The sequence below is a fragment of the Pyrgilauda ruficollis genome, unplaced genomic scaffold, assembly GCF_017590135.1.
Source record: "Pyrgilauda ruficollis isolate IOZ18807 unplaced genomic scaffold, ASM1759013v1 scaffold4, whole genome shotgun sequence".
NCBI lineage: Eukaryota > Metazoa > Chordata > Aves > Passeriformes > Passeridae > Pyrgilauda > Pyrgilauda ruficollis.
The window spans coordinates 16261351-16288229 of NW_024525489.1; the positions used below are offsets into that span (position 1 = coordinate 16261351).

Here is a 26879-nt window from a genome sequence, read left to right on the forward strand (position 1 = left end):
TGTACCAGTCATCCAAGTCATCTGCTGTGTCTGGCTTCAAGGTTCTATCAGTCAACAACACCAGTCCAGCTAGTTTGATGCAGTCCTGTTGCATCAAACATGCTCTGCAGGTGCCTTTGCCACCCAGCCATGGTTTGGTTTGCCAGAAGCTCTCTCTTCAATCCTCTCACTTGCACTGGTTTGAGATCAAGATTCTTTGGTAAGCCACTGACCTGAGACTGTAAAGCAGTACAGGCAAATCAACATCTACATAGATTCCCATGGATTTCTGAAAATAAGCTTCTTGAATGGAAAGCAAGTGGCTAAAACCAGTGAAGTTCTGTGCCCAAAGATTTTTGATCTATCAGCATCTGCAGGTAAGGAGTTGTCGTGGAGACTCCAGTCTTTCACCAGCACTGGGAAGTGGCACACAACCACTTAGCTACAGAACCCCAATATTTGATATTAATAATAGATATTTGTCTCCTTGTAACTATATGCCTCTAAACTTGTAGCGCTAAAGTTTCAGTCCTTTTGTCCCTTGTTAACTGAATAATTAAACCTCACAAAGCCTTATAAAAAAGGTGATGATATCCGGAAATGTTAATTTGAATTAACAAGACTTGGGACAGTGGGGGATGGTGTTTCAGGTTTTTTCAGTAGAACTTCTAGGTAGAACTTCTAACAAATTTGCTGTCTGAAGAGGCTTTTTGCACCTGAATTGCATGGACTCACCATAGCAAGCCAGAGCTCCTGTATTAAGAGAATCAAATGAATTATGGATCTTTATATCTTAGTAACACAGTCAGAGCTTGTTGATAAACTTTTGATATTGTACTGTTTGTTAATATGCTGAGCTGTTACACAATTTCTGTAGGTACTGGAGTAGATATTTACAAGTACCAGGTCATCACCTTCCCTTTGAACTAGACTGCTTAGAAGGCTGTTAAATCAGGAACCATATGTCTTTCTAATGCGTGTTTTGAAGTCAATATCTCCTGTATTTGTACTAGATTTTTTTTCATCCATAATGATCTTAGATTAAACAGGGTATATTCACCCATGGATGTTATCTATACTCTTCCGAATATCTAGATGGAATTACAAATTATAGTTTACATTCTAGTATCCTGGAATAAGATACCAGCACTTTCTGTGATAATCCCATAAATGCTATGATCTTGTTTATCTTAATGTATTTTTCTTCTTAAAGTTACCCAAGAATTTTAGGAGAACTAGTCCTTTTCTATATCTCATTTGGCCAGGTCACACTTAAAAAGTACCAGTTTATCAGCCTTTGAGAGAATTTTATTAAATTCTCACATCCAACTTCATCAGAAGGAACCCTCATGCCATACTTCTACTTCTCTGTGCCCAGACTCACAGAGTTATTCTGTAACTAATCCTCTGTCTTCAGGGAAACTGCTGGAGGAATACGATGCTATTCACATAAGTAAAGGATCACAGTCTGTCTCTTCAAAAGACATTTTTTTCTTTAAACCTGATCTGCATCTAATTAATCTGGTAGCTATAGTCTTTAAGGCTGTGTGGTTTGCTCTCATCTACTAGTTCTCATAATTTCACAACAGTGCTGAACTGCACGAAAAAAAATGAGCCACAACATCAGTTGAGTAAAGCTTCACTTTCCAAAAGAGAAAAACTTGACAAATCTGACAGGCTAGTGCAAAAGGAGTGTAGAAATCCCTACCAAAAATATGTGGGAGGGAACGTGTATTTAAAATAGGACCGCCTAATTCGGCTGCTAAATCAGTGTAAGGAGCTCTGTAGTCTGTGTGTGCAGGAGGGAGAGGGAAAGACAGAGAGAGAGAGACAGAGAGGGAGAGAGGAGCAGAGGGAGGGAGGGGGGGAGAGAGAGAGCAATGTGCCTTTCACAGAGCTCAGAGCTTGATGGGAATGTTTGATTAGCTCCTCTCTGAAAGAAAAAAGGTGTCCAGGCCTCCCTCTGCTGCCTGCCTCTCCTTCTCTAGAATAATGTTGGCTGGAGTTTGGGATACAGAAAAGCTTGGAAAAAAAACCACTTTCTTACTGTGTGGAGAAAAGGAATAAAAAGTTGCACACTTCAAACAAGGTAAATCTGATGTTGTTTTTCTGCTATATTTATTTAGGGGGGAGAGGGGGAAGTTGTGTTTTTTGCCTGTTGATAATAGTCAAATATTTTCACTGCTGAGAAACTGTAGGGACATAATGTTTTATTTAGCATTCCAGCTGTGTGCTTAGGATCAAAGACCTAAGAAAAGGAAGACATAAATGTAGAATAAAACTGTACTTTACTCATATATACTTCATAAAGTATTTATGAAAGCATTAAGCCCCTACTGTTAAAGTGGACACATATACTCACTGCCTGAACAGCAAGAGCTTAAATATGTGATAAAGAATGATGTATATAAGCCACACACTAATAGACATTTATTCAAGCCTTCTGTTCAAATAGTTTGTTATAGATAATGCAAACTTGTTCCTCAGTTCAAAACTGTTTTGGTTTCAAGACTTTTTCACAAAGTCTTTTTGATCAATAGGAAGGTGTGTGTTGTATCATTAATAAACACTGCCTGACACTGGGGCATACTAATCTCCAAGGCACAGAATGGAAAATGGTGATCATTCCAGCGATGTGTGTTTCTGTGGTGTGAGCTCTCTTGGTAATGGATAGATAGAGATGTATGAACAGTAGAGTAGCCTAGACTCCATACATCCTTTCGTGCTGAGTGCTTGTTTTGGTGGTGAGGCTCCAAAAATGAATAGCATTGTCAAGCCTGCCACAGCCGCTCAGCTCTCTGCAGAGAGATTAGAGTCTTGATAGTCTCTTCAAAATGTGATTTCTCTCCAACCAGTACAAACATGAACCAAATGCCCCAAGCTAAATATCAACTCCAGTTAATATTTTGTTCCTAGAGTTTGCGGGAACTACACCACATTCAGAGCAAAAAGCAAAATTACACATTACAGATGCAAGTCCTCCTTCGAGCACACTGTTTTTTCTCTAACCTCTCCAAAATTTAAACAAAACATCAAAACAAGAAAACACACACAGAGAAAATTTTGGTTAGATCTCTTTAAAATACATTTTACTGAGAAAAGCCATAGAGTTGTATATGTTTCTGGCTTGTGTTTTCCTATATACATCCTGAAGTTAAAAACACTTTGCATTTGTCTATACTCAAAGAAAATCTATGTTTTTCTTTGTTATCATATTCTTCAGACTTTACTCAGTTCATCACTTGAATGATAGTTGTGGCTGTAAGACTGATCTCTTTCAGAGATGTAAAGAGAACTCAAGCAAAAATAACTGCATTACAAACACATTGATTTTCAAATACTAAGTTAGTATCTTATATTAAACAGACTTACTTCACTTGCATGTTTTACTTAATCCTTTGAGTTGCTGGGGTTGTTCTCACTGGGATGACAAAAAAGACTTCCTGTCTTTTAGTTATTCAGTACATAAAAAGTATTTTTTTTTTAAGAAGAAACTTTGAATGTACTGCCAATACTGTGTTTCCACCTGTAGTAGTAATATTATGTTCTTAACTTGGTCATTAATTGTTCCTACATTTACTTAATGTAAAGGTACTTTAAAGCTACTTTACTGACCTTTACTATTTTCCCTAGCACTTACCCCTGACTGGCTGAACCAAGCAGTTTTACTAGCTACACCTCACACAATTCCTCACACTTGGAATACAAAAAAGATACTCCTCTTGGATTCTCTTTTGTCTAATAAGGATAAGATCCTAAAAGCCTTTCCTTTAGAAGAGGCATTAACAAACCTCCTCAAGCCTTTTCACCTAGTTACTGACTTTCACAGAAGTAGTAGGAAATTAATTATTACACTCCTTTTTGTCAAAATTAATTGGAGTATTTCTAAAAGGGTGAGCCACAGGGTGAACTCAGAAGCTGAAAACCAGGCCAATTACTTCATGTGAAATGTCAGAATTATTTATTATTTCTGGCCATTGCTTCTTAGAAAACATTGCTAAAAATAAACTTGATGTTTATGTAACAATGGCATCAAAAACTTGACTGTATCTGGCCTGCCTGGAGAATTTTGAACTTTTTGCTTTCCCCCTCTGAACCACAAATAAAGCTCTAGTCAGAAAACAATTCACATGACATCCACAACTTCTCTGGACAAGCTGTGGCAGTGCCTCAGCACCCTCACAATAAAGAATTTCTTCCTAATATCTTCCTAATAATCTAAACCTATTCTCTTACAGTTTAAGTGTTGAAAGGTAAGTCAGGCAAGGCACCTGGTTGAAATGAGCAAGAAAATGGGATAACTCAGTTTATTACCTGCAACTATGACTGTATTCCTGTAAAAAAAAAAAAAAAAAAAAAAAAAAAAAAGGTTCTGTGGCACTTGTAGACACAAACTGCCTGTATAGTGGGACTGGCATGGGCAGGGGCCAGAGCAGCGAGGTGTTTGTTGGCCCACTGCAATTGGCTGGGGTGGCAGCGTCTTTTCTGGATGGGTAATGAAAAACAAAAGTCTGGAATTTCCTGGCAGTCCTGGAGGGATGTTCTGGCCCCTGAAGCTCTGGCTACACACCAGGATTCCTCCAGCCTGCTGCAGCATCAGCTGAGGTTTAGGTTTCTCATTCAGGGCTCAGGAAGTGGAGACTGAACATGTAACGTGTCCTTCTATCTAAAAACCTGTCCATCATACATATTCCATTAATCTGTGTTAGACAGAAACGCAGAATCGCAGAACTGATTGTTTGGGGTTTGATTTCTTCTTCTAATAAAAGAAAAATAATAATCATAGCATGTATTGTACAAAAAGTAGGGAGGATGCAGCTACAGTCGTCACGGATCTGCCCTCCACATCTTTCTCTTGTGGAGTAGATTTTTAAGTCCAGAGTCGGAGAGAGAAATAGGTGCTTAACACCTACTTAGAGCACTTCAATTCCTCTTTTGAACTTGCCGGGGCACAAGGAGCCCCCTTGTCCCAGCGCTGCCTGGGGAGCCTGCGCTAGAGCTCAGCTGGGACGTGGGACAATGCAGCCCCTGTTCTGGCCCGGCTGTGGCACAGAGACTATAATTATCTCTCTTCTAATGACCAGCCAGGCAAGATAACAGTTTTCATGCTATGTTTAGAAAACAATGTCTTACTACAAATTGACGGTTCATTCGTCCGTAAAAGAGCCTCTCTAACAGTCCTATAGCAGCTGCCACTCTTTTGCATCCCAGTTCTTTATTTGCTGTGCATTTCCCTCTTGGAAAACCTGGGTAAATGCTGCACAAGGCAGTGCAGCTCCCTGCTGCCACACAAGAGGCTCAGAAAGGTGCAGAAATGCCCAGAAAATCTGTAGCTGTTTAGATTGTATCTCTTTTAGGAAATCAAACTCTGCCTGACTGTCTTGCCAGAGCCTGTATCGCCCTTGTGAACTCTAAGCCCCCAGCCCAAAGGGGCTGCAGGCAGCGCTGTGAGCGCTGTGAAGGGCAGGAGTAAAACTGCCTTGTGCTGCCTCGTGATAAAGCCCGGTGGAAAGCAAGCTGATGCAAAAACAGGGATGTGAAGGGACTTGTTCAGATAAAACAGGAGCGTGTAGTACTGATGAACCTTTCTTCCAGCACTGTGGCCCATAGACAAGTGAGGATCTACTGAAGTTCTGTAGGCTCCAAAGGCATCTGTGGGGTGGCTGTACTGGCCAGCTGTGATTGCAGCCTGTGTGGGTGTAGCTGCCCCTTGCAAACACCAGGAGCTGCCAGCTTTGGGCAGTCCTGGCAGCATGGCAGTCATGGGCTAGCTACCCAACTATTTGCTCTGGGCTCCACAAACATTCTGCATCCAACTCTGTTCTGGGGCAGACCTACATTTAGTGCTGTCTGAGGGCTGCCACCACATCCTCTGCAGCTGCCCTGCCAGCAGAGAACAGAGCCCCTTCCCTCGTTCTGCAGCCAGCTCACCCTCAGCTCTCTTGCCATCTTCTCTGTTCTCCTTTCCAGCAGGACTTAGCTGGGTTGCCTTGGGCTGCCTTTCCTCTTTGGACTCATTTTTCAGTGACTGAGGCCTGGGAAAAAAAAAAGCCAGAAAGTGTTGATCAGAAAGAAAATTTCCTGACGACTTGGAAGCATGGATATTTCTCATGAAAATTCATTTTAATTAAAAAACCCCAAAAAAATACCCCCAAAAAAACCAAACTCTATATCTCATTTCCTGAATGGAAACACATTCCCATTTGGAAGAGTATTTATAACCATCTCTGCTCCATTCACATTATCTAGGTTTAAGCAGTTCTTAACATCAGTCTTGCTGCAGTGGCTGAACCAACTTTCTAACACCCATGAAGTTCATCCCATCTTTGCTTTATCTCCAGAACTTCAGAGTGCATTAAGAGGTCAGTGGCAAATTAAGAACACAATCTGTGTCAGTCATCCTTAATGCGCCTCATTCTACAGAACATCCCACAGACACAGATATAAAAAATACATACAGCTTGCATTTGTAAACTGTTGCTCAGCCTATCACCTTATAAAATATCTTTGTAAATATAACACATGTAACACAGCAGCCAACAGTCCTTCAGCTGGCAGCTTGTTTCATATGAAAAAAGCACATAATTGCCAAGTGACAGCTACACAAGTGCCAAAATTTTTGGGAAGATTCTGAATGTTCTTGTGTAGCTTCATGCAGTCCTTCAATGTCCCCACCAGGATGATCTGGGGATTTCCAACACCTTCAGACTTGTACACAAAACTGTGGAAATTTTTACCTCTCAAAAATCACTCATTTACAGGGAAGTTTGGACACGGCCATGTCTGTGCCTCTCCATCTCCCTGCCAGGTTCCTTTAGGGACTCAGAAGGCTCCATTCTTTCTTGTTTCCCCCAAATACATCATTTACCCTTCAGCCCATAGAACAGGGGTGAGGCATAGAGGAAAGCTGGCAGCAGGGCTGTGTATTCTGGCTGTGGACAACCTCAGTGAGTCAGAGCTACAAAAGGGTAAGGAGTCCCTGACTACAGGGGTATTTTCACAGCTGCCAGCCAGCTGAGGATGATGGGAGTCCATCCTGCTTGCGTTGGTGGGAGCCCATCCTTCTCACCTCTTCTGCAATGCATCTTCAACACTTGAAAATTTTGTCCTTCTGGGTTTGGTTGAAGAAGTTTTAGGACACGAAGCACAGAAAGAAAGAGGCTGTTTGGAAATGAGGCTGCATGGGAAGGAGAGGAGTGTCCAGATGAGGGGGGTGAGAGGTTAGAGAAATTTAGAGTAGTTCCAACAGAGCAACTTTGTACAAATGTTATGAGGGCAAATACTGACATTGCATAAGTCATAAAAGCCTACTTGCACCCTGTTTTGGAGAAAGCCTTTCCACCAAACTGCATCTCAAAATAGGTGGTGATTTGGGAAAGAAACTCAGTCTTCTGTGGTCTACATCTTCTATTCTTGTTAGTGAAATCTGAATGTAGAAAGAAATACATAGGTTAGGCAATAATTAGATTTGAAGTAGAAGCTCATATGGTAATCTCCTGGAGCCAAAGTTCAAAATTCCTGAGTATGGAAGTAGATTATGCAATACTGAGGACTGTAGGCTTAGTTTGTTTTCAAAACAAAAGACCACAAATTACAACTTCCTGCTCTCAGTCCAAGTGTTTTCCCTTTTTGATCTTGGTCTCTCAGAAACAGAATCCTGTGATCCATCTCTATGCAAAACAGGAGGTTTTAAAACACTCTAAAATGCAAAATTAGTAAAAGTGTTAGCCTGGTTCTGAGACACATTTCTCAGCCATTTCTGGCTGCACCTACACTGTCACAGTATCCAGGACTGGGCTCTGAAGGCCACTTTCTCTGCCACCATGTTTTTTAGCTTTTCATTTCCCCTCCAGGGCACTCAGATACCAAGGAATGTAGTTTTGGACACTTAGCTATTCCTCATGTTGTCCACATGGCCCATATGTTAGAGAGACCACTCCTGCCAGTTGCCAACACACGTGCCATAAGGCAGCACAGCTTGGCCCTCACTGTGTCATGTCTCCCACCAGCACCTCCACCAACAGCTTGTCTTCAGGAAACCAGCACAACCCGTAAAAGCCTCATTTATAGTGCTGGCACTTGTTCAAATCCATAGCTCACTTTCCTCCCAAAAGCAGCTTGGAGCCCTGAGATGTCTTCTTCAGTCATTAAAAAATGGAAATGCTACTCACAGGTCCACAGTTTTAAAATTGCACCCGAAAATGGCCTCATCAGGGAGATGTCAGCACATGAGTGCACCTCTTGGGTTGCAGGTGGGGTGCAGACCAGCACCAGCTGGGAGGGATACAGCTGGAACCATCTGTAGCAAAGCCAAAGCAGCAATGACCACTGCCTGGTGAGGGTCATGGGCAGGGTGGCCATGCCGAGCATCCTGGGATGTGGGGTCAGGCATCCTGGCCCCCAGCAGCTGACCCTGCAAGGAGGTAAGCGGTCTGGAGGTCCCAACAAAGCAGCAGTAGAAGATGACTGAGGGGCAGAAGGTGGTTTGGGGCTGTTTTCTGATTTGCTTTGTAGCAACCTCCAGGTTATTGCACAGGTTAGTTTTTTCTAAACTAAAGTTATCAGAAAGATGTTTAACTGAGAAGGCTTGGAAAAAACATTTCCAAATAGAAGTAATGCAGTTACGAAGGAATAATATTTTTTCAAAAGTACAAAATATATATGGGAAAATGTTATGCAGTGCAAGGGGCATGAGACTATCATTTTTAAGAGATTGCAAAATTGAAACTAATTTCTTGACTTCAGCTTACTTGTTTCCACCAGAGAAGTGAATTTCAGCTTAGCTTTTCAAAATGCTTTCTACAGCATTCCCATGCTTCCTGATTTGCTGAAGACCTTTTGTGAAAGATGCTTCCTTAATCAACTAGACATAAATGAATTTCATCACTTCCTGCCTGACTTCAAACAAGTGCCAAATGCCAGGGTAGTTCCAGATTTTTTTTTTTTTTTTTGAATAATGTTTTCTGAATCCTTATCCAACCAGTCCTTGGATTTGGAATGGGACATCACTAGTAATACAAACTGTAGGAGACACTGGATCAATAAAAGTTTTCTGTGAGCTGTTATATAAATTTATTAGCACGCTTAAGGATGAGTTTGGCTTTTGATCTAGACATATCATTCACTTTTGTAGTAAAGGGTTACATGTAGTTTTAAGCAGACAGTAAACATCCTACAGTTTCTCTAAATTTCTGCTTTTAAGTTTCCACCTAAAAAAAATGTTGTTTTGTTTGAACATGCTACAGAAATTCCAAAACCATCCCCAGGGTTATGTGCAGTTTTTTCAGTGCCTTTAACAGAAATTCTTTGCTTTTAGACTATGTACCTTCAGGGGAATTCTGACACATGACACTAATTCTTAGTTTGCAGGCAGCACAATAGCATGGTTACTCAGTGCTCTTTATTGTGCATCCAATCTGAGAATCCATGTATTGCACTTTAAAAAGTCACTTTGACTTGTTTAAACCATTTCTTGGAAATAGAAAATGGCACATTTTTTAAAAAGAAGAAAAAAAAAAAAAAGAAAGAAATGTGGCCACAAATCTCATGCTCAAAGCTAGCACAGCCCTCCAGCACTGCTGAATTGCAAGTACTTTCCTCTGCCCTCTATTTCTTGGGAAAATGGCAGTGCCAGAGATTGATGGCACCTGGCTGGGGTCTGAATGATGTTAAGCAGAAGTAGTAGTCAAAATAGAAAAGTGGAAAAAGTTTGCCTGAGAGTGAGTGGGACAGATACACGAGCAGACAAAAGCCATGGTGGGGAGGAGAACAGAGGGAGGAAGTTCTATGGACAGGGATTCACAGTTTAAGCTAACAGCAATTCCCAATGAGGTATGAAAGCTGTGCATCAAAATGAAAAAATAAAGCACAATACATTAGCAGAAATCAGGAAAGCACAGTGTAATGGCCCCCAATGAAATCATAATCCAGACAGTCCAAATTATATTTTCTCTGTGGGTGGGTGACATGTTCTAAATGTATCTCTTCCTTTGCTGGAAGGGGCAGGTCAGACCAACATAACTGATGGTTTTCTTGCTGAGACAGATGAAAATGTATAATCATTGCAGTTTTATTTTAGCTCTGAGAAAAGTCTGGCAAGTTAAATCACACTGTAGTCTTAAATAAATTACTTTCTTCTGAAAGAGCTCTGTGGAAAGTAGAGAAGTCATCATCACTGTTACTTCAAACTTATGTTTTAATTTCAAGGCATTGCATGAACACAAAATGAGTACTGCAGGGCTGCTTGCATGTTTCTATTTGTCTCCAAACTTTTGGGTATATCATCTCTTCATTGTACCTACCTGAATGACAGCTATTTTGAAGTAAATTCCTCTTGCCAACCTGCATATAAACATTTGTTCAACCACCTCAGAAAAAACTTACTCCTGTGCCCAAGGTGCAACTTAGAATTCAGACCTCTGAATCCACCCACACCTCATTTCAATGATCTGAGAGTGACTTGACAGGTACCCCACAAGAGGCACTGGCTACCAGCAGTCCCCACAGCCCTCTTGTGAGTCAGAAACTTCATAAAGCAGAGCAGGCACTATTTAAAACATTATGTGGCAGCCACAACAATCAAGGTTTTGTAATAAGAAGCAAGTGGTGAGAACCCTTAATCAGGGATAACTGTCCATGGCCTCAGAGAATTTGGACTCACATTTTCCTCATCACAGAAGAAGTCTCACGTCATCAGACTCCAGGGCACAAAAGGTCAGGAGACCCCAATTTTCTGTGACAAAGGAGGGCCCCTGTGCAACCACTCATTACAAACATGGGGTCAGAAAGGATGCAAATGAGGCGGGGACCAACTTGCCACTTGCCTGGGAGCAGAGGAGAGCCAGAGTCTCCCTGCCTCCTCTTCCCCACCTGAATGTGCAAACCATGGGGCTGCAGCAAGGAGTGGCTGCCCTGGAGGTGGGGGACCACCCCTGCCCAGGTGTGGGACTCACATGGCCATGGAGAGCATCTGGCAAACAGGCTGTGGCTGCTGTGTCTTGGAGGTAAAGGACTATGGTAATGCAAAGACTCTTCAAGGGAAAAGCAAAGCTGACCCCAGGCCCAGAGACTCCTTTAATACTGGTTCCCTTGTTTGTTTTACTAAACACACAACTGCTGAATGTGTGACACACAATGCTTCTTACAACCCCTCCACCACAAGGGAAAGACCTGCAGCCACAGAAGCCTGGGTTTCCTTGTCAGCTTTCTGAGACACTGATTAATTAAGCAGAGTGTACTACAGTGCTCTGAAGCTCAGCTCTGCTTCCAGGAAGCATTTCTGGGTTCTTCCATATATGAAAGAAATGTGAAAGGTGAGCTCACCTTTCACTCACCTTTTTTTATAGCAGCAGGTGATGAAGTCTACGATATCTTCAAATTCCTGGATGCATATATTCTATTTCAGACCACACAAAGAGTAAAGTCTATCCTCCCATGCAGACAAGCTCACCTCACAAAGTAGCACCTTGGATCTTATATTTTGTGACCTGGCCTGGTATACCTACAGGTCAGTCTAAGCCTCTGAAATGAACTATAGCTATCAATTCAACCTTTCTGTTTCAGCAAAACTCAGTACCTCCAGTTTTTCAAACAACAGCCACTTAGATACTTCTTTTTGTGAGAAGACTTTCAGAGAAAGGCAGTGCACTGAGGGTACATAACTTCATCCCTCTGACAAGAAAGGGGGTGAAACCAAACCACATGTGGCAAGTGCTAGTCATATCATCTAGTGTGCTCCAAACCAAACAGCTCTTGCACTGCCAAACAAGGTACAATACCATAGGTACAGAGTATAAGCATTAAAAAAAAAAGGATTAAACAATAATAAAAAAAAATTTAAAAAGCAACAACAACAAAAATCTAAAATGTTTTCCTCTAGAAGATGGTGATCAGCTCTTGTTTATCTGAACCAGTTTACTCACACCTACACCAAGCCCACTTGAATTTCCCATAAAGGGCACATATTTAACTCAACCCACAGTGCTTAGAGATCCTGCTGCTAATTCCAAGCTACTTGCTCAAACAGATTTCAGACAAAGTCCACTTCTGTTTTTCTTCATGGTGCCAGTGTTGCTGAGATATTAGAACCCCTTGAAAAGGGAAGCAATGACACACACTATTGTGATACAAAGACAGTATAAAAATTAATTTCTGTAGCACAGGAGATTACAGGAGATAAACTGCTTACTCCTGCAGAGGGAAAGCACATGGCACTAGCAAAGAATTTCAACTTCCACATGGAACAGACAGCAGTGCCTGACACCAAAAATCAAGGGCTTATAATCTGCACTTCCTCCAGAAAATGTTACCGTTTGCCATGCAGTGACAGTTATGTGCATTTAAACCATCTGTTTATTTGTAGTATGTAGCAGCTCTCTCAGATCTTTATAAAAGTCAAGTTGCTAATAAAAGGTCAGTATAAAAATCTTACTTTATACACAGAAAGAATAGGTTGCTAATTCTGTCTCTTCACTAACATTCAAGAGTTTTCAGGTATTTGTGGTCAGGGAAAAATAATCAACATTCTTTCAAAAAGAACTCTGATTTTAAAAGGTAAAATATCAGCAACACTGGGAAAAACTGAAGGAGATACCTCTTACTACATTTGTACTTAGCAGGAATTGAAGCACATGTCAATGTTATGCATATGTAGTAGCTTCTCTGGCATGAAGGTAAGTTCTCTTATGGCAGTTTGAAAGATTCAAATGGGAAAAGGCACTCTGATAAACAGAGATCCAGCATATAGTTTAGAAGATTTTTTTTAATATATTTTTATAGGAGATTTCTATCGTGTGTAGTCACTATTTCCCAGTTCTGACTGGGACTGAAAATACTGCCTTAACAGAAATCTAATTCAAAGAAATCTCAGCAAAACTCATGCTCCAGACTAATACGAAGTAGAAACTTTTCAGTTTGTTTTAATGGGACCTATTCATTTTGTAAAGGAACAAAGGAAGTACAACTTTGTATTTAATAGCAAAGTATCATTCTTGATCTACAGACAAAACATCCCCAAACCTCTCAGGATCTACACAGACTAAAAGGTCTGTTGTAAGCATGGATTGGAGCCCTGCTTTCCCTTCCCTTCCCAGAGGAACAAAAAAACCCACTGCTTTTTTCCAAGCTGTTGCTCCCTTTACCAGTCTGAAGGAGCAAATGCCATGCTAGTGCACAGTATAGGAGATCTCACACAGCTTTAATCAGGTGACACCCTAGGCCCCAAATACAATGAATGCACACAGACTTCCCACTACAGAAAGCCTGGAGCTTCTATGCCTGATACTTAATAGTCAGCAATGTAAATCCCCCTGTGCATTTCCCCATGTGACAGCCCAGGGTCTGAAGGCCAGGACCACCCCTTGGAGTACTGTCACCAGAGCTGTGTCACAGGATGTCTGTGCATTTCTCGTGATATGCCAGTGCCTAACACAGAAATTAATATAGTGGCAAAACCGAGTTTCTTTACTATTATAATTTATTTCCATGAGGATACTAGCACTACCAAAGATACAGAGTCCACAATAAGATATACTTCTGTTTAGCTGTGACAACAAACTGTTAAGAAAATCTAACAGCCTTGTCTAAATGCTTCCAGTATCTTTCTTATTGATAAACATCTGTTATTGCAGGCTAAGGGATCTGCTGAACTCCGCTGAACCCCTGACAGGCTTTAAGTCTTAAATCCTTTTAGATTTATTGGCTTCTCTCCACAGTGAATTCATAATAATTTAGGAACAAAAGCCCACTTTCTGTTGCCTTAAAGAGAAATGCCCACCAGCCAGCTAGGCAGAGAATGCAACTGCAGCCAAGCCTAGGGTCCCACTATCCAAGAGGACTGGAATGGCTCCTGGGGTGGCTGGCCATGCCCTGGGGACAGCAGGGCTGGGGGACAGCAGGGCCTTCAGGAGCAGTGGGAAGTCTTGTGCAGCCCTGGTGATACAGGTGGTTACACGTTTTGTAAGACTGCAAAAGTTAGGCAGTGTTGGATTCTCTCCACACAACACACAGCAGCCCACCCATGAAGCCAGATTTTACATAGATGCTTTACCATTCTACTTTACCTCTTCTACTCTAATTAAACTGGTGATGAAAAACGTCTCAGCACCAAGCCGAATACCATCAGGAAAAATTCACACAGATCTCTTTGACTTTAAATAAAAATGCCAATGCTGAATTTATTCGCTGCAAATTTTGGGAATGCTCATATTAAGATGTCTTTTGCAAAGTCTAAGCCAGCGTCAGTACAATCTTTAATGGTGCATGGTAGTTCTGCAAATGAATTGCAACTCTTATTCTGCCTCTTCTTTTTCTGTGATTGACCTAAAGTGAGAAATCATTGAAGGAGAGCAATTGTTTGATACCTCTGATGTGTTAGTGGGATGAAACTTAAAAGGAAGGAGATAAAGCATCTGAGCTAAGTTTTTCTGAGTGCTCTTCTACATCTTGGTGCTATTTTTTTAACAGCTTCACAGTAGAAATAAACTGCAGTAAATGCTTAAAATGTATTTTTGTTCCAAAAGATGGACAACTCTTATTAATAGAAACTAACTATGACAGCAGAATATCACCACTTAACTGCTCTTGCTGATATGGCTTGTACAGCCTGGGGTCACCCCCACTGCACTGCCCATCGTCCTTCAGAAAGACACAGTGACTGTGTTGAGCCACTTTCCATATCCCCCAGATTCAATTCAGGGGCTTCTGAAAAACCTCTGCCACTTTCAGCTTTAGCAGTCTAGCAGGAAACTTCTTCAGGGAGATCACCAAGGAAAGACATTGTGCTATTAGGAAGTGACACTGTTAGTATGTCCTGGCACTTGAAGTTCTCCAACTGCAGCACAGAAGTAAAAATCAGAGGTGGATCTGCTCTATGTAAAAAGAGTTATAAATTATAAGACCCAAAACTGGCTGCACTCAGTTTAGATTAGCATACTATTTTAGTTATCCTCATTCATAGCATGTGGCTTGCTTGAAAAAGAAGAGCAATTAAAGTAAAAATATGGAAACATTTTATATGAAAACAGAATGCAGATTTTTTTTTTTTTTCTCTTATTCTCCTGCATCTGCCTTTTTCTCTAAATTTCTTTCTGGGATTACCAAAGCCCTGCTTCTGAGTATATGAATTGCTATGTGAAATCAGATGAAATCTGCTGTTTTTCCAGGAGGCAGATATCTTGCTTTCCCTGGTCATATGCAGCTTTAACATTCATTCTTATCTAACATTCATATTTTCTTTCTAGATAGCTAGCTCTTTTTTTTTTTTTTTTTTGTAAACTAATCTTTCCACTTGTAAGCATGTAATAAGTTTCTCTGTAGATCAAGTTTATTTTGATTCTTGAGATTTTCCCTGTACAACAGACAAATATATTCTCCCTTTCAGACTTTTTACTTTATTTGTCAAACATTATGCAGTACTTTAATGACTATGATTAACTATGAGTGCCCAACACAGGATTCCCTCAACAAGCATGAAATACTAGCAAAAGCAGCAGGTAATGCTCAGGAGGGGCTGAGAGGGGTTATCTCTGATAAGTTTGAATTCTTGTAGCCTGGCCAAGAGCTTCAGGGATGGCAGGGGTCATGAGCCATGTATGCAGACCCAGAAAAAATGTTTTCCAGATGTTCTGACAGAATCCTCTTAATCTCAGGTGCTCACATACATGTACACACACACATCCTCAGAAAAGGAAAGAAACCACTAATTTGGCTCACAAATGATGGAACAATTGCAAAATACTTCACACAACATCTTTCAGGAGTAAATGGATTTCTTTAGGTTCCCCATATCTATGTGAGATTACCTGGTGTGCTTTGATGTGCAGAACATATGATTCTTTGATTATTTCTTAGAGCAGTGAACAGATTTGAATAGATGTCAGAGCATGTCCATGCCCGTCATGCCCTCTCCTGACACGGGCTTCTGAAACAAGTACGTGAAATCTTGGTTGCTGGAGCAAAAGACAAATTTTGGAGAGAAGTAAAAATTAGTTCATGGGAGTGTGATAGACCAAACACCACCTCCTCTGGGGATATCAGTTGTTCTAAAAAGTGTAATAAAAGGATTCAGCATGTGAGGACTGTGAAAGGTTAAAGAAGAGTGCACAGTTCCTCTTCCCCCACCATTCCAGTGTCATCTGCAACACCTCCAAACACAGCCTGATGTACTGCTCTTTTCCTTTTCAGTGCTCCTCAGTCACGCATCCAGATTTTGCTTTACTCACCATGAAGGCCACAATCATTGCAACCTTCTTTGGTAAGTACAGTTGATGTGCTGCAATTAGTAGTTTATGGGTTTGTACTCTCCCATCCTGGATGCCTAGGGGCTACTGACTAATTCTCTTCCCTTTGGACTCCACGGCTGATGAAGCTCTCGGTGGCAGGTGTAAGCCTTGGCACAGCTTTTCAGAAATGGCCTGCACAAACTTCTTGACTTTGGCATAGAAAAAAATATTAATTACTTGCAGGGATCTCCAATTATATGACCAGTTATATGCAGAACATATCAGGTGGGCCTGAAAAGTGTCTGTAATGTAAAGATTCCCTCTAAAGAAAAATCAGCTGTTTCAATTCTCCCTCTTGTTCTTGTTCTTTCCATAAACAAGATGGTACCAAAAGGTTATAAATGTGTCTTATTGTCTTTCCCCTGGCAGTCAGACAGGATATCACTTTTTGGAGACACATAGAAACTCTAGAACTTGCAATTCATCTCACACGAACACTCTGGTTGTGACATTCCCAGGCAATATTCCCTCCAGCTGTTATCTTCAAGTCTGTCAGAACAGTTGTTCTTAGTTCAAATTACAGCAATCTGTGTAGTTCTTCTACATAAACTACCAGATTACTTTCCCCACATTAGATTATGCTGCAACATTCCAAGTAGTTGAGATATTGCACTTTATTTTCCTCTCATGCATTCCTTTTTTTTAACTAACTACAATTTTTTCATGGTTACACAGCTGCACTGGTGGCAAAAGGCCCAAATGCTGCACCTATGCACTGTCCTTTCAGACAGTGTGAGACTGCTTTAACTTTTGAGCAAGTTCTAGGTGTGATTAAGTCTACAAACTCTCTGCAATCAGTCCAGGGGGAGAAGAGCATGAAAGAAGGAAATAGCTTCTGTTGCATATTCTAGTAAGATTAGTTTACCAAAGGATAAAAGGATCAGCTGACACATCATAGAGAATTTCAATTCCCTTTGAAAGCTCAGAGGAGGGAAAGGTGAACAGGAAAGTCAAGATATTTGTAATGAAGTTATCAATTACCCATAATACAGTGCTTCTAAAATAAGCAGAGAGAATAAAGAGATTTTGCTTGTCATCACTTAGCAAGTAAACATAACATGGTAAGCTACTTGCATATATTGGGATGTAACTTTTAAAGTAACAGCATATGCCTCTTTTTCACTTTTCAAATCATGGTCCTGCTTACTGAAGAAAATGGGTGCCCTTGCTGGGACATGCCACCCTAGAACCTCACAGAGTCTGTAGTGCTGCCCAGTATCCCTCACCTGCTGCCACCAGTGAGTGAAATGTCACAACACAAAATTACAGAATAACCTCCCCAAATGGTTATTAAGAAGAATCTTTGGCTCCCGAAATTCCTAGTTTCTTTATGCACAGAGCACACTGTTTCATTAACATCCATACTGCACCAATTACAAAGAGTTCCCACTGCTTGAGGAAATATGTTTGTGGTGTTCTGGACCACATGGACGCCATGGCATCTTGAGATAGTGAGTTCCACAGATGAATATGTGAACTGAACTGATCTTTAATACCCTTCAGAGAACTTCCCCACAGCAGATGCCATCTTGACTGCAAAGTTAACCACCAAGTAGAAACCTAGATGTGGCTGAGAATATTCCTATTTCAGATTTTCATCCCGTTGATTTAAATTTGAGAAATCTCATGCAGAGGAGCTTGTGGTGACTGATGTTGATAGTCCACCTTTTCCTGATACTATGTTTATTTGTTCTAGGTGTGTTTCTTACATGTACATACACAGCCAAGGAGGCCACAAAGAAGACAAAAAAGGCTAAGCTATGTAAGTCATCTCAGTAGAATTCTTGGCTGTTTTACAGCAGACATGTCAAGTACATAAGAAAGGTGCAAAGTGAGATTATATTCTGGTAACTCTTCACAATTGTCTAGGGTCAATGGCATTATATGTTAGCCAAAAGATTCTTTTATTGAAAACAAATCACTGAGTAAAGTGTGTGCCACTTAACATTTATAAAGGGAAAATTTTGTAATTCACTGCTAAAATGTATCTTCATAGGTTATTAGGTACCACACAAGGATCAAAGCAAGCACTAAAGTTTTCACAGAGAGAGGCATAAACACGTGAAATGGACCAGCTGTAACACAAAGCACACATAGCTGATTTGTGTGAGACAAGTGCTGCATCTCTGTGCACGAGGATATTTAACTTTCAGCTATTCTGCTTCAGGAGCACTTCTGTTCACAGATTATTTTGCTCACGTAGTTGACAAACAAGCCTGCTGCGAGGTTGTAAATGCACACTTAAATCCCTTGTTCAAAGTAAATTGTACCCGGCAGAAGTTTTAAAAATTAAGGGCAAGATAATGGGCTGTGACTTCAGCCTGACATAAAGATGGAATGGAGCTACATGAGCACAGTGGGAGGCTTGGGAAGCATCCCCACCCCCTCCTTCCCACGTGTTAACCACAGGCTGGGTGACTACGCTTCTTTCTCTCTCCAGCAAATTGTCATAACAGATATTTCCTTCAGAGAAGCAAACACTGAAGGTCAGAAATACCCACAGGCTTCTTTATTCCATCATTAGTTACTACCACATCCCTTGGTAGAGGGGTTGTTATGTGTTATGTTGTAGATGGAGAAGACACAGATGTCTGGTATCCCAAAACCATTCATATGAAGGCTTGGGAGGAGGGCATCCCTGTCACCCAGTTATTCACTGTTTTCATGACAAGATCACTCAGCCATGAAAGCATTCAATCTGACTTTACCAAGATTTTGCACTTACAGATGTACCCCAGATTGATTGTGATGTCAAGGCGGGGAAGATAATCAATCCAGAATTCATTGCAAAATGCCCTCCTGGATGTCAAGATGTAAAATACCGTGTTTATGGCACAGATATTTATGCTTCTTTTTCCAGTGTCTGCAATGCTGCAATTCACAGGTGAGTGAGTTGAAATGAGTGAGGCACTCAGACAAAACTGTCATTTCAGTGCAGGGAGCTTCTGACTTTTCAAATGCTTTACGGTTCCCACTTGTAGGATTGATTGCAGGCTGCTGTAGAAAACCTGAGAGAAAGTCCATGTGTGATGGAATGGATCCATTCTTACAAAGTGCTGTCAATCCTGTATTCCTATAGAAATTAGTTGTGTTTGAAGAAGTTTCTCAACCTTTGGAGAAGTGTCTTGAGATTTCCAGATCTCTCATTCATGCATAACAAATTACTATTGTACTATTATTATTCAAGTGGAAGATCGAGATGGAGCTGCTACTACTAATAAATCTTCAGAAAAAATAGGCACATCACCAGTGATGAATACATATAACTCACATACTTCTGGGATTGGTTTGGTTCTCTGGGTTTGAATTTAATTGTCCTTGACATCAAAGACTGAGTAATGTGCTTTCCTGCTACATAAAAGGACACTGCATAAGGAAATGAGTAACATAAATTTTGTAGCAAAAGTTTTTCAGAGTTTTATTAGCCATGTAAAAATGTGCATAAAATTCTAATGGAGAATAACTGCACAACCAAAACACACTGCAGCTGGAGGTGGGATGCACAGGCAGGATGTATCCAGCCAAAAATGCAGCAAGTTCTAAAGCGTGATTGACAACTTGACTTAGTTTGGAGCTATTTGAGCTACTGCTGTGCTTCCAGTTCTGTGAAATACCTGGGATCTCGGGCAAAGTGGGATAGTTAAGGCTTTGGGACTTCCCCCCTCGCCTCTGCCCTGCTCGGTGCCCAGGCTGAGGTACCTGTGCGCACACAGGGCTGCCACGTCCTGGCTGCAGCTCTGCCCTCGCTGGGGAGATGGCTGCCCGGTGACAGCTCTCCAGCAGCAGATTCCTCCCCCACATACTAGTGCACAATGGAAATTGTCTTGGCATACAGAATTAGTCCCAAAGGGAAGTTAAAAAATACTGGAAGCAACTGCGATCTCCCTGCAGTCTGGCTGGCTATACTGTTCCAGTGAGGTCTTCAGTTTTTCTTATTTGACAGCTCGTTTTGGCTTTGTTAGCTTTTATGTTGCAGTTCCACAGACAGTGAATTTCTTCTCCACATATTTATTTTAACAGCAGCTTCTCACAATTACCACAGCAAAATACACTTCTAACATACTCTTCAATCCTGTTTGCTGCCCAGTACTTATTTTCCTGCCTGGTCATTACTGCCAGCCCTACAACACCCCTACAGCTGCAGCTGCTTCCCAGTTGACCTGCTGTCCTAGTGATGCCAGAGCAGGCTGCATACACTGAAGGATTTCTGTTTGTCTGGAGGTACATGTTAGGATGTGTGTTAAACACCATTTGGTGCGCACCACACCTGGAGTCTGCCAGGTTTTCTACAGTTTCCAGCTATATTGTGTCCAGTTACTCCAGGCTGAGGTCAGAACCATGCTTGGGTTTTTGCAGAAAACACATACTGACACTCAAAGAAAACACATTCTGTCACGTGGTTGGCCTGAAAACTCCTCTGAGAACCTCTGCCTGTATCTTCAGTCATTCAATCAAGCTTGCAGGAATTGTAACGAAGGCAGTAGCTTTTTCTTGTGTGCAACTAGGTCAAGCTTAAACAGAGGACCAGGAGATCAGTGGGAAGAGCAAACAGATCCTGACAGCACTTTGCAACAAACTGCTCTTCTTTATGTGGAAGGAGCACAAATATTTCTTAGCAGCAGGCTTAGTAGTAACATCACAGCCCCACCACCACCCCTGGTTTGAAGGTAAAAGGAATCACTTCATAGCTCTTGCACTGTAGAACAGTTTTGAAGGTTTTTGTGGTGTTTCTACCCTCAGACACTCTGTTTCCTCCTTGCAGCGGTATAATTGACAACACAGGTGGGAAGGTTCTTGTCCAGAAAGTCGCCGGGCACTCTGGTTACCGCGGGAGCTTCTCCAATGGTGTCCGCTCCCTGTCACTGCCACGCTGGAGGGAGTCCTTCCTCGTGTCAGGTACCATTCCGGGGTAGGGCACTCCCCACCACTGACTGCTGAGGGCAGAGGGGGAAGCAGCCTCTCGTTTAACACACCTGGTTAATCACAACAAGCCCACCCCAGTGAGCTTTGGCAGCAATGGTGCTTTTGAGACACTTCTTGTTCCGGGCTTCCCTTGTAGCCTGCAAAGAGACCTGCGCCCTGCCAGGGGTGTGCTCTGCTCGGCTCGGCCCAGTGCAAAAGGTGATGGCTGCTCTGGACTGAGCCTTGGAAGGCACCTTAACTGCAGCTATTGATGCATAAAGTCTCCTGCTCTTCACCCTGGTAAGCAGTGCTGCTGAGGGAACTGAAAGGCCTTTTGGCCATTTGAAACATCCTCATCCTGCACCTGAATTTGTATCTCCCAAAATTATTTCAGACTTATGTCAAACCCCACATAGCCCTACTGTTTGTATGCAAACCTTATATTAAGCAATTTGACTGGTGCATCCCAAGTATGTCAGGAACTCTATCCACCTCTGTTAGCCAAATAATTTTGATATCTAATCAGTGCAGGTAAATCCATCTTGCTTTGATGCTCATTCTTTTTTCCTCTCCATAGTATATATAGGAACTCACTTGCATTTACCAACTAAATTCACAGATTTTTTTTTTTTTTTTTTTTTTTTTGCAAATTAGATCCCCTTTACACCAGCTTCAGATTATCTTAAACCTATTTGCACTCATTCTACCTTTGTGAAAGAGGGTTTTCTTGACCTTGCCTTACATAAAAATTCTAAATCAAACTTCTTGATACCTTGGAACAGTTCTTGCTGGTCTGCATTTTTGGAGGTTTAAGATAGGTACAACCGATTGATGTTAGTCAACTACACCATTCCTGGAAAAATCAATAGCTCAAGCAACCGAACAGCTACTAAAAATAATGTTCTTTTCATGTGAAAATCTGTAGACAGCAAAAGAGGTCCCAGAAACTGACCAAAACAAACTGTCATCTTAATTTTGCATTAATGTATTTGGATGCACTTTTTTACAGTAGTCTGCCAAGGATATACCATATTATGAGAAGGATCTATTTTGGATGAGTAGGAATTTCCAGGAATAGCTGAATTGCTACTTGTACTTGTTGCAGTTTTTTTCTCCAACAAACAGCACATTGTAATTCTGGTATATAAGTGGGAAATAGGTTGTTTCTTTTTTAACTCAGCAGCTGCTCAGTTGTCATCCCTTAAAACTGTAGAAATTATTTCATGAAAGTGTAGGAATTTTTTATTTATGATAATAAGTCTTTATTCTTAATTAATGAGACACTATAAAAGAAGATACAAGACAAAGTTACAAGAGCACATCAAAGGAGATTATGAGAAACCTGGGTATGTGTAGGCATGATGATATTTGTCCCTTGTGCACTTAATTCTATGCACACTGAGTGCTCTCACTCATGGCAGTAGAACTCTTAATTTATAAACTAGCTCAAATGTAAAGCTCATATATCATATAACATACATTCTGTATTTCATATATGAACAAGAAGAAAACTTTCACTATTCCTACTGAAAATGTGAAAAATTTAGAATTTTAGAGAAATTTAGAATACAAAAACCAGGAAGGCTGTGCTACTCATCTCAGCAGATCTGTAGGCTGAATGCATAAAGATCTCCTTCTCAGAGAGGAGTTGTGCATGGATTTTTTATGATTATGAGTCATAAAAAGCCAGAGCTGCATAAAGCATTGCCCAATAAAAATATAAAGTCACCTAAGGCATTAATTTCAGGATGGCTTTAGAGCTTTAGAACTGAGTCCCCTATTCTCCAGCTGAATTCTCTTTCATCAGAGCAGACCTAAGTGCAATACTGTACCCTGGAAATGTGCCAACAGCTTATTCCTATTTAGGATATTGTCACCGAGTTTGTGATGTTTAAATTGTGAATGAACATCCACACAAAAGAGCACAGAAGAGGAATCCTTGGGGGACCCTGGGAATAATGTGGCATGATTTAGGGGCAGTGGAGAAAGAGGTCTGTCCTCTGCGATTAAAGCAGCCAGCACACCAGGAGGTATGCAAACACTTTGGTATTCACTTTCAAGCAGTGAAATGCCTTGGCACTCAGCTGAATGACTCCATTCAGTTTAGTGGGAGTTTTGCAGCTAGTGGGTTAAGAAAATAGTCCTGAACTTCTGGGTTTGCTAGTCACAAATAAGTGTGAGAGGGTGAACAGCCACTGCACTACAGCAGCCACCATGCCATAGCTTGTATTTCAATGACCAAAGCTGATGTTTTCAGCCCACAAGAAAACACATTTTTAAGTATGTTAAGCAAACTCCAACCTAGATGATACTTTTTCCCAACAGTGAAAAAGACATATTAGCATTGTCCCAGAGAACAGGGCCACATTCAGGTCAGGCCTCAGGCCTACCTCTTGGTCACAAATGGGATGCAAATTGCTGTTGATCAAAAATCCTAGAATCCAGTCTCCCTACCCTTGCTGGTGTATTTTCACAGCAGCAGGCTTCAGGTTTGCATCAGAAATCAGTTTAGCACAGAAACACAGAAAAAAAATTAAGATCAGATTATCATGCCATTGCTGCATCCATGTATAACTGCTCATACTGAAAACTCATTCTCTGTTTGGGATAAAGGAAAGCCTTTGGAATAATTTGTGATCCTTTTCTGTCTTTCTACCAAATTAGCAGATCTCCCTAGTCTTTCTTGGCTCTCGATCCTAGTTTTAGCTCAGAGAGAAGTGGATGTGAAAACCTGCTGCCCTTCACTTAAACAGCTTCTGTGAGAGAAGCCCAGAAGGCAAGAAGGAAGCTCTTTCCACTTTGCCCACACATCTAACTTACCAGCTCTGGTCTTTGGTGGATCAGTGTTGACTTTAGTGGAGCTGCTCTCAGCTTATATCACTGTAATGAGAAATAGAATAGCTTTTTACATTACCTCATTAGTAACTCTAACTTCTTTATCTGTGGTTTTGAAAGGACATCTGAAATTTCAGAGAAGAGCAAAACAAAGGACATAAAGACATGAAAAGGGACAAAAGACAGGGACTCTCCAGCTCCATGGACATCCCTGCTCATTAGAGTTCCTCTAGCATGTACCTTTCTTTGTGTGCCATTGATGCCTTGGAGTCACCACCTAGAGGCTAAGCAGAGTTAAGAGAATAAAGTAGGTACTTATTAAAGGCCTTCAGTAGATACACCTTGGGTAGTGCAAAAGCCTTGCAGAGGCTACACCCCAGATGGATAACAGGTCCCAGTTTCTAAGACAGATATAAGTTTGGTCTATTTGCATATCAGAGGTTAATTTTCCAATCATAGCTTCAGGTAATGAAGTCATATTCCCCGAGTTTGCTTCCTCCCCTGATTCACTTTTGTTTATACTTTTCAGGGCCTGAGGCAGAAGATGTCCTTGGTTCTCAGGCCTGGAAGAATTGTTTTACCTGACAAAACTGTGAAGGGAGCTTACTAATACTCTATATGGAGTTCAGAGTTATACACTAATTCAATACAGGATCTGAAAAATATAAAACCTAAAAACTTAAGGCATCACCATCACAGGAGAAACAGTCCCCAGTTCCCAGGAGTGGCTCAGTCTGTAGACATTAATTCTGTTCAGTGCTGTTGGTCTCTGTATTAATCACCCAGGATGGCAACTAATATGCTTGCAGTACCATATGTACCTCCTTAAAGAATCCCCCAAGGGAATAGAGGAGAGATCATCATGACTCAGGTTTTGCAGGAGGTGGAGGTAGGTCTCACCAGAGGTGGTCCAGATACGTGATACAGCACAGCATCTCACAGAGACAGTCACCAGGATCTGGGAGACCTACATCCCTCAACTCCTAGAAGCCAAAGCAGTATTCCCTGCTGGGGTTTTCTGCAATGCTTTTCACTCAGTGATGTACGTGATTATAAAAACTGTCCCAAGAGATGGAATTGCATGGCCACATGTACCAACAGAGATGGCATCTGCTCTGGCACTAGAAAGATTTGTGCTTTAAAGCTTAACTGGAAAACATACCTCATTGTTTCAAGACAGGACTCTCATTTTAGATCTAAATATAGGTACCATATGTTCCCACACACAAGCACTGCCTTCTCTCACTGTTATTACTGCAAAAGACTGTTGCCAGAAATGGTATCTTGCAGAAGTGAGGTCAGAGAAGAATGCTGTGTGTGTGATGAAATGAATCCCACATCAAACATGCTTTCCAAGTCAACTGCATAGTCAAGCATTGGAGAGGGCTGCCTAGGGAAGCTGTGGGTTTAATTAAAAGTTGTACAGATGTCTTTCAGGAATGGTCCCCCTGTGCTTAATATCATTTAAGCATGAACTTAAAAAATGAACTAACTGGCCTCTGCAAATCCTCCCCAGTACTGTGTATTCATGGTTTCTTACCAAATTTTTATGATTCTGGATTTAGGCACCAATATTTTTAGTGGTATGGTTTTGAGATTCTACCATCAGATGAAAGAAATCTTCATGAAAATGAGCCGGGCAGTAAACAAGAGGGGTCTGATTCTGAATGCCTATGTTAGATGAGAAATTTATCAAGAAAACTTAGAATATTTTGTGATGCCTTCTAATATATATTTTTTGTAGAGGGCAAGCCAAGAAAAGGTGTGACATATCCATCAACTCTTGAATACTCTTCTACAAAAAGTACAGCTGTTAAATCAGGCAAGTATTTGTGACTGACTATCGCTTATATCCATTAACAACTATCTGTCATAGCTTCTCAGTTGTACAGTATAAAGACATAACTATTCAGAGGCAGAAGTTCATGCATCCATTAGTATGTAATCCAAATCACTCATGGTATTTTTTTATCTTAAGCATAAGGAAATCATCTCAGACAATTTCTGGTTTTTGGTCATAATGTTTTACAGACTTCCATTTCCAAATAATTTCCCCCTTGCTTTAGATCTGTTACTGAATATGATGGTGTACTGGTTATATGCAAGCATTTGAGGTTATACAGGTTGGTTTTCTCCTAATGTGTTACTCATGTTATCTCTTGGGATAGTCAGTGCTGAGAGTATGATATTAAATAGTAATATAATACAAAGGAAAGAGACGGTAATGCACAGCAGCTTAAATAAGAATGCTACAATAAAGAAATACTCTGTATAATCATTTTAGTCAGCATCCTACTCTGTAAGACTCAACTCAGTTTAAATAATTTAGTCATTTGAAGAGGTCTTTGATCAAGTTTCACACAGGTGGGTAGCTGACATTCAAGTGCACATGGATTACCTCTGTCACTGAAATGACACTTGGTTTTGCTCCCTGTTACAGCTATGTAAGGTTCAGACTCTTCCTTGGGGATGCAAACAAAAAGAAAATTAATGTCCCATACTACAGTGCACTTCCCTTACACAGTCCTTTTGCTGATTGCTGAGCCTGAGCCTTCCTGGGCATATCCACTGTGAGCTGCGGTATAAGGAAACATGCGGTATCTTCATGAGCTTAAATGCCTGGTATTGGGTGCATTCATCCAAGACCACAGAGAGGTTACTTGGAGACCTACTCTTCTCCTGTACATTATTGTTTGGTCCTTGGAAGAAAAGTGCAGAGCTCTTTTCTCACAGAAACATAGAATCATTATGGTCAGAAAAGGTCATCAAGTACAAATCAGCACAGCCAAGTCTATCATAACCATGTCCTTAAGTGCCACATCTACGCATCTTTCAAATATCTCCAGGGATGGCAACTTCATTACTTCCCTGGAAAGCCTGCTC

The 26879-nt window shown here is 41.1% G+C and overlaps 1 protein-coding gene across 1 annotated transcript in view; it reads left to right on the forward strand.

The window, feature by feature from the left end:
- The first annotated feature begins 1855 nt into the window (after positions 1–1855).
- VIT (vitrin) overlaps positions 1856–26879 on the forward strand; it is a 51124-nt gene continuing 26100 nt past the window's right edge. The window contains exons 1-6 of the mRNA XM_041477100.1: positions 1856–2068; positions 16162–16231; positions 17956–18021; positions 18987–19143; positions 21022–21155; positions 25741–25818. Coding sequence (XP_041333034.1) covers positions 16201–16231; positions 17956–18021; positions 18987–19143; positions 21022–21155; positions 25741–25818 — 466 coding nt within the window. The 5' untranslated portion in view covers positions 1856–2068; positions 16162–16200. The remainder of the gene's footprint in view (positions 2069–16161; positions 16232–17955; positions 18022–18986; positions 19144–21021; positions 21156–25740; positions 25819–26879) is intronic.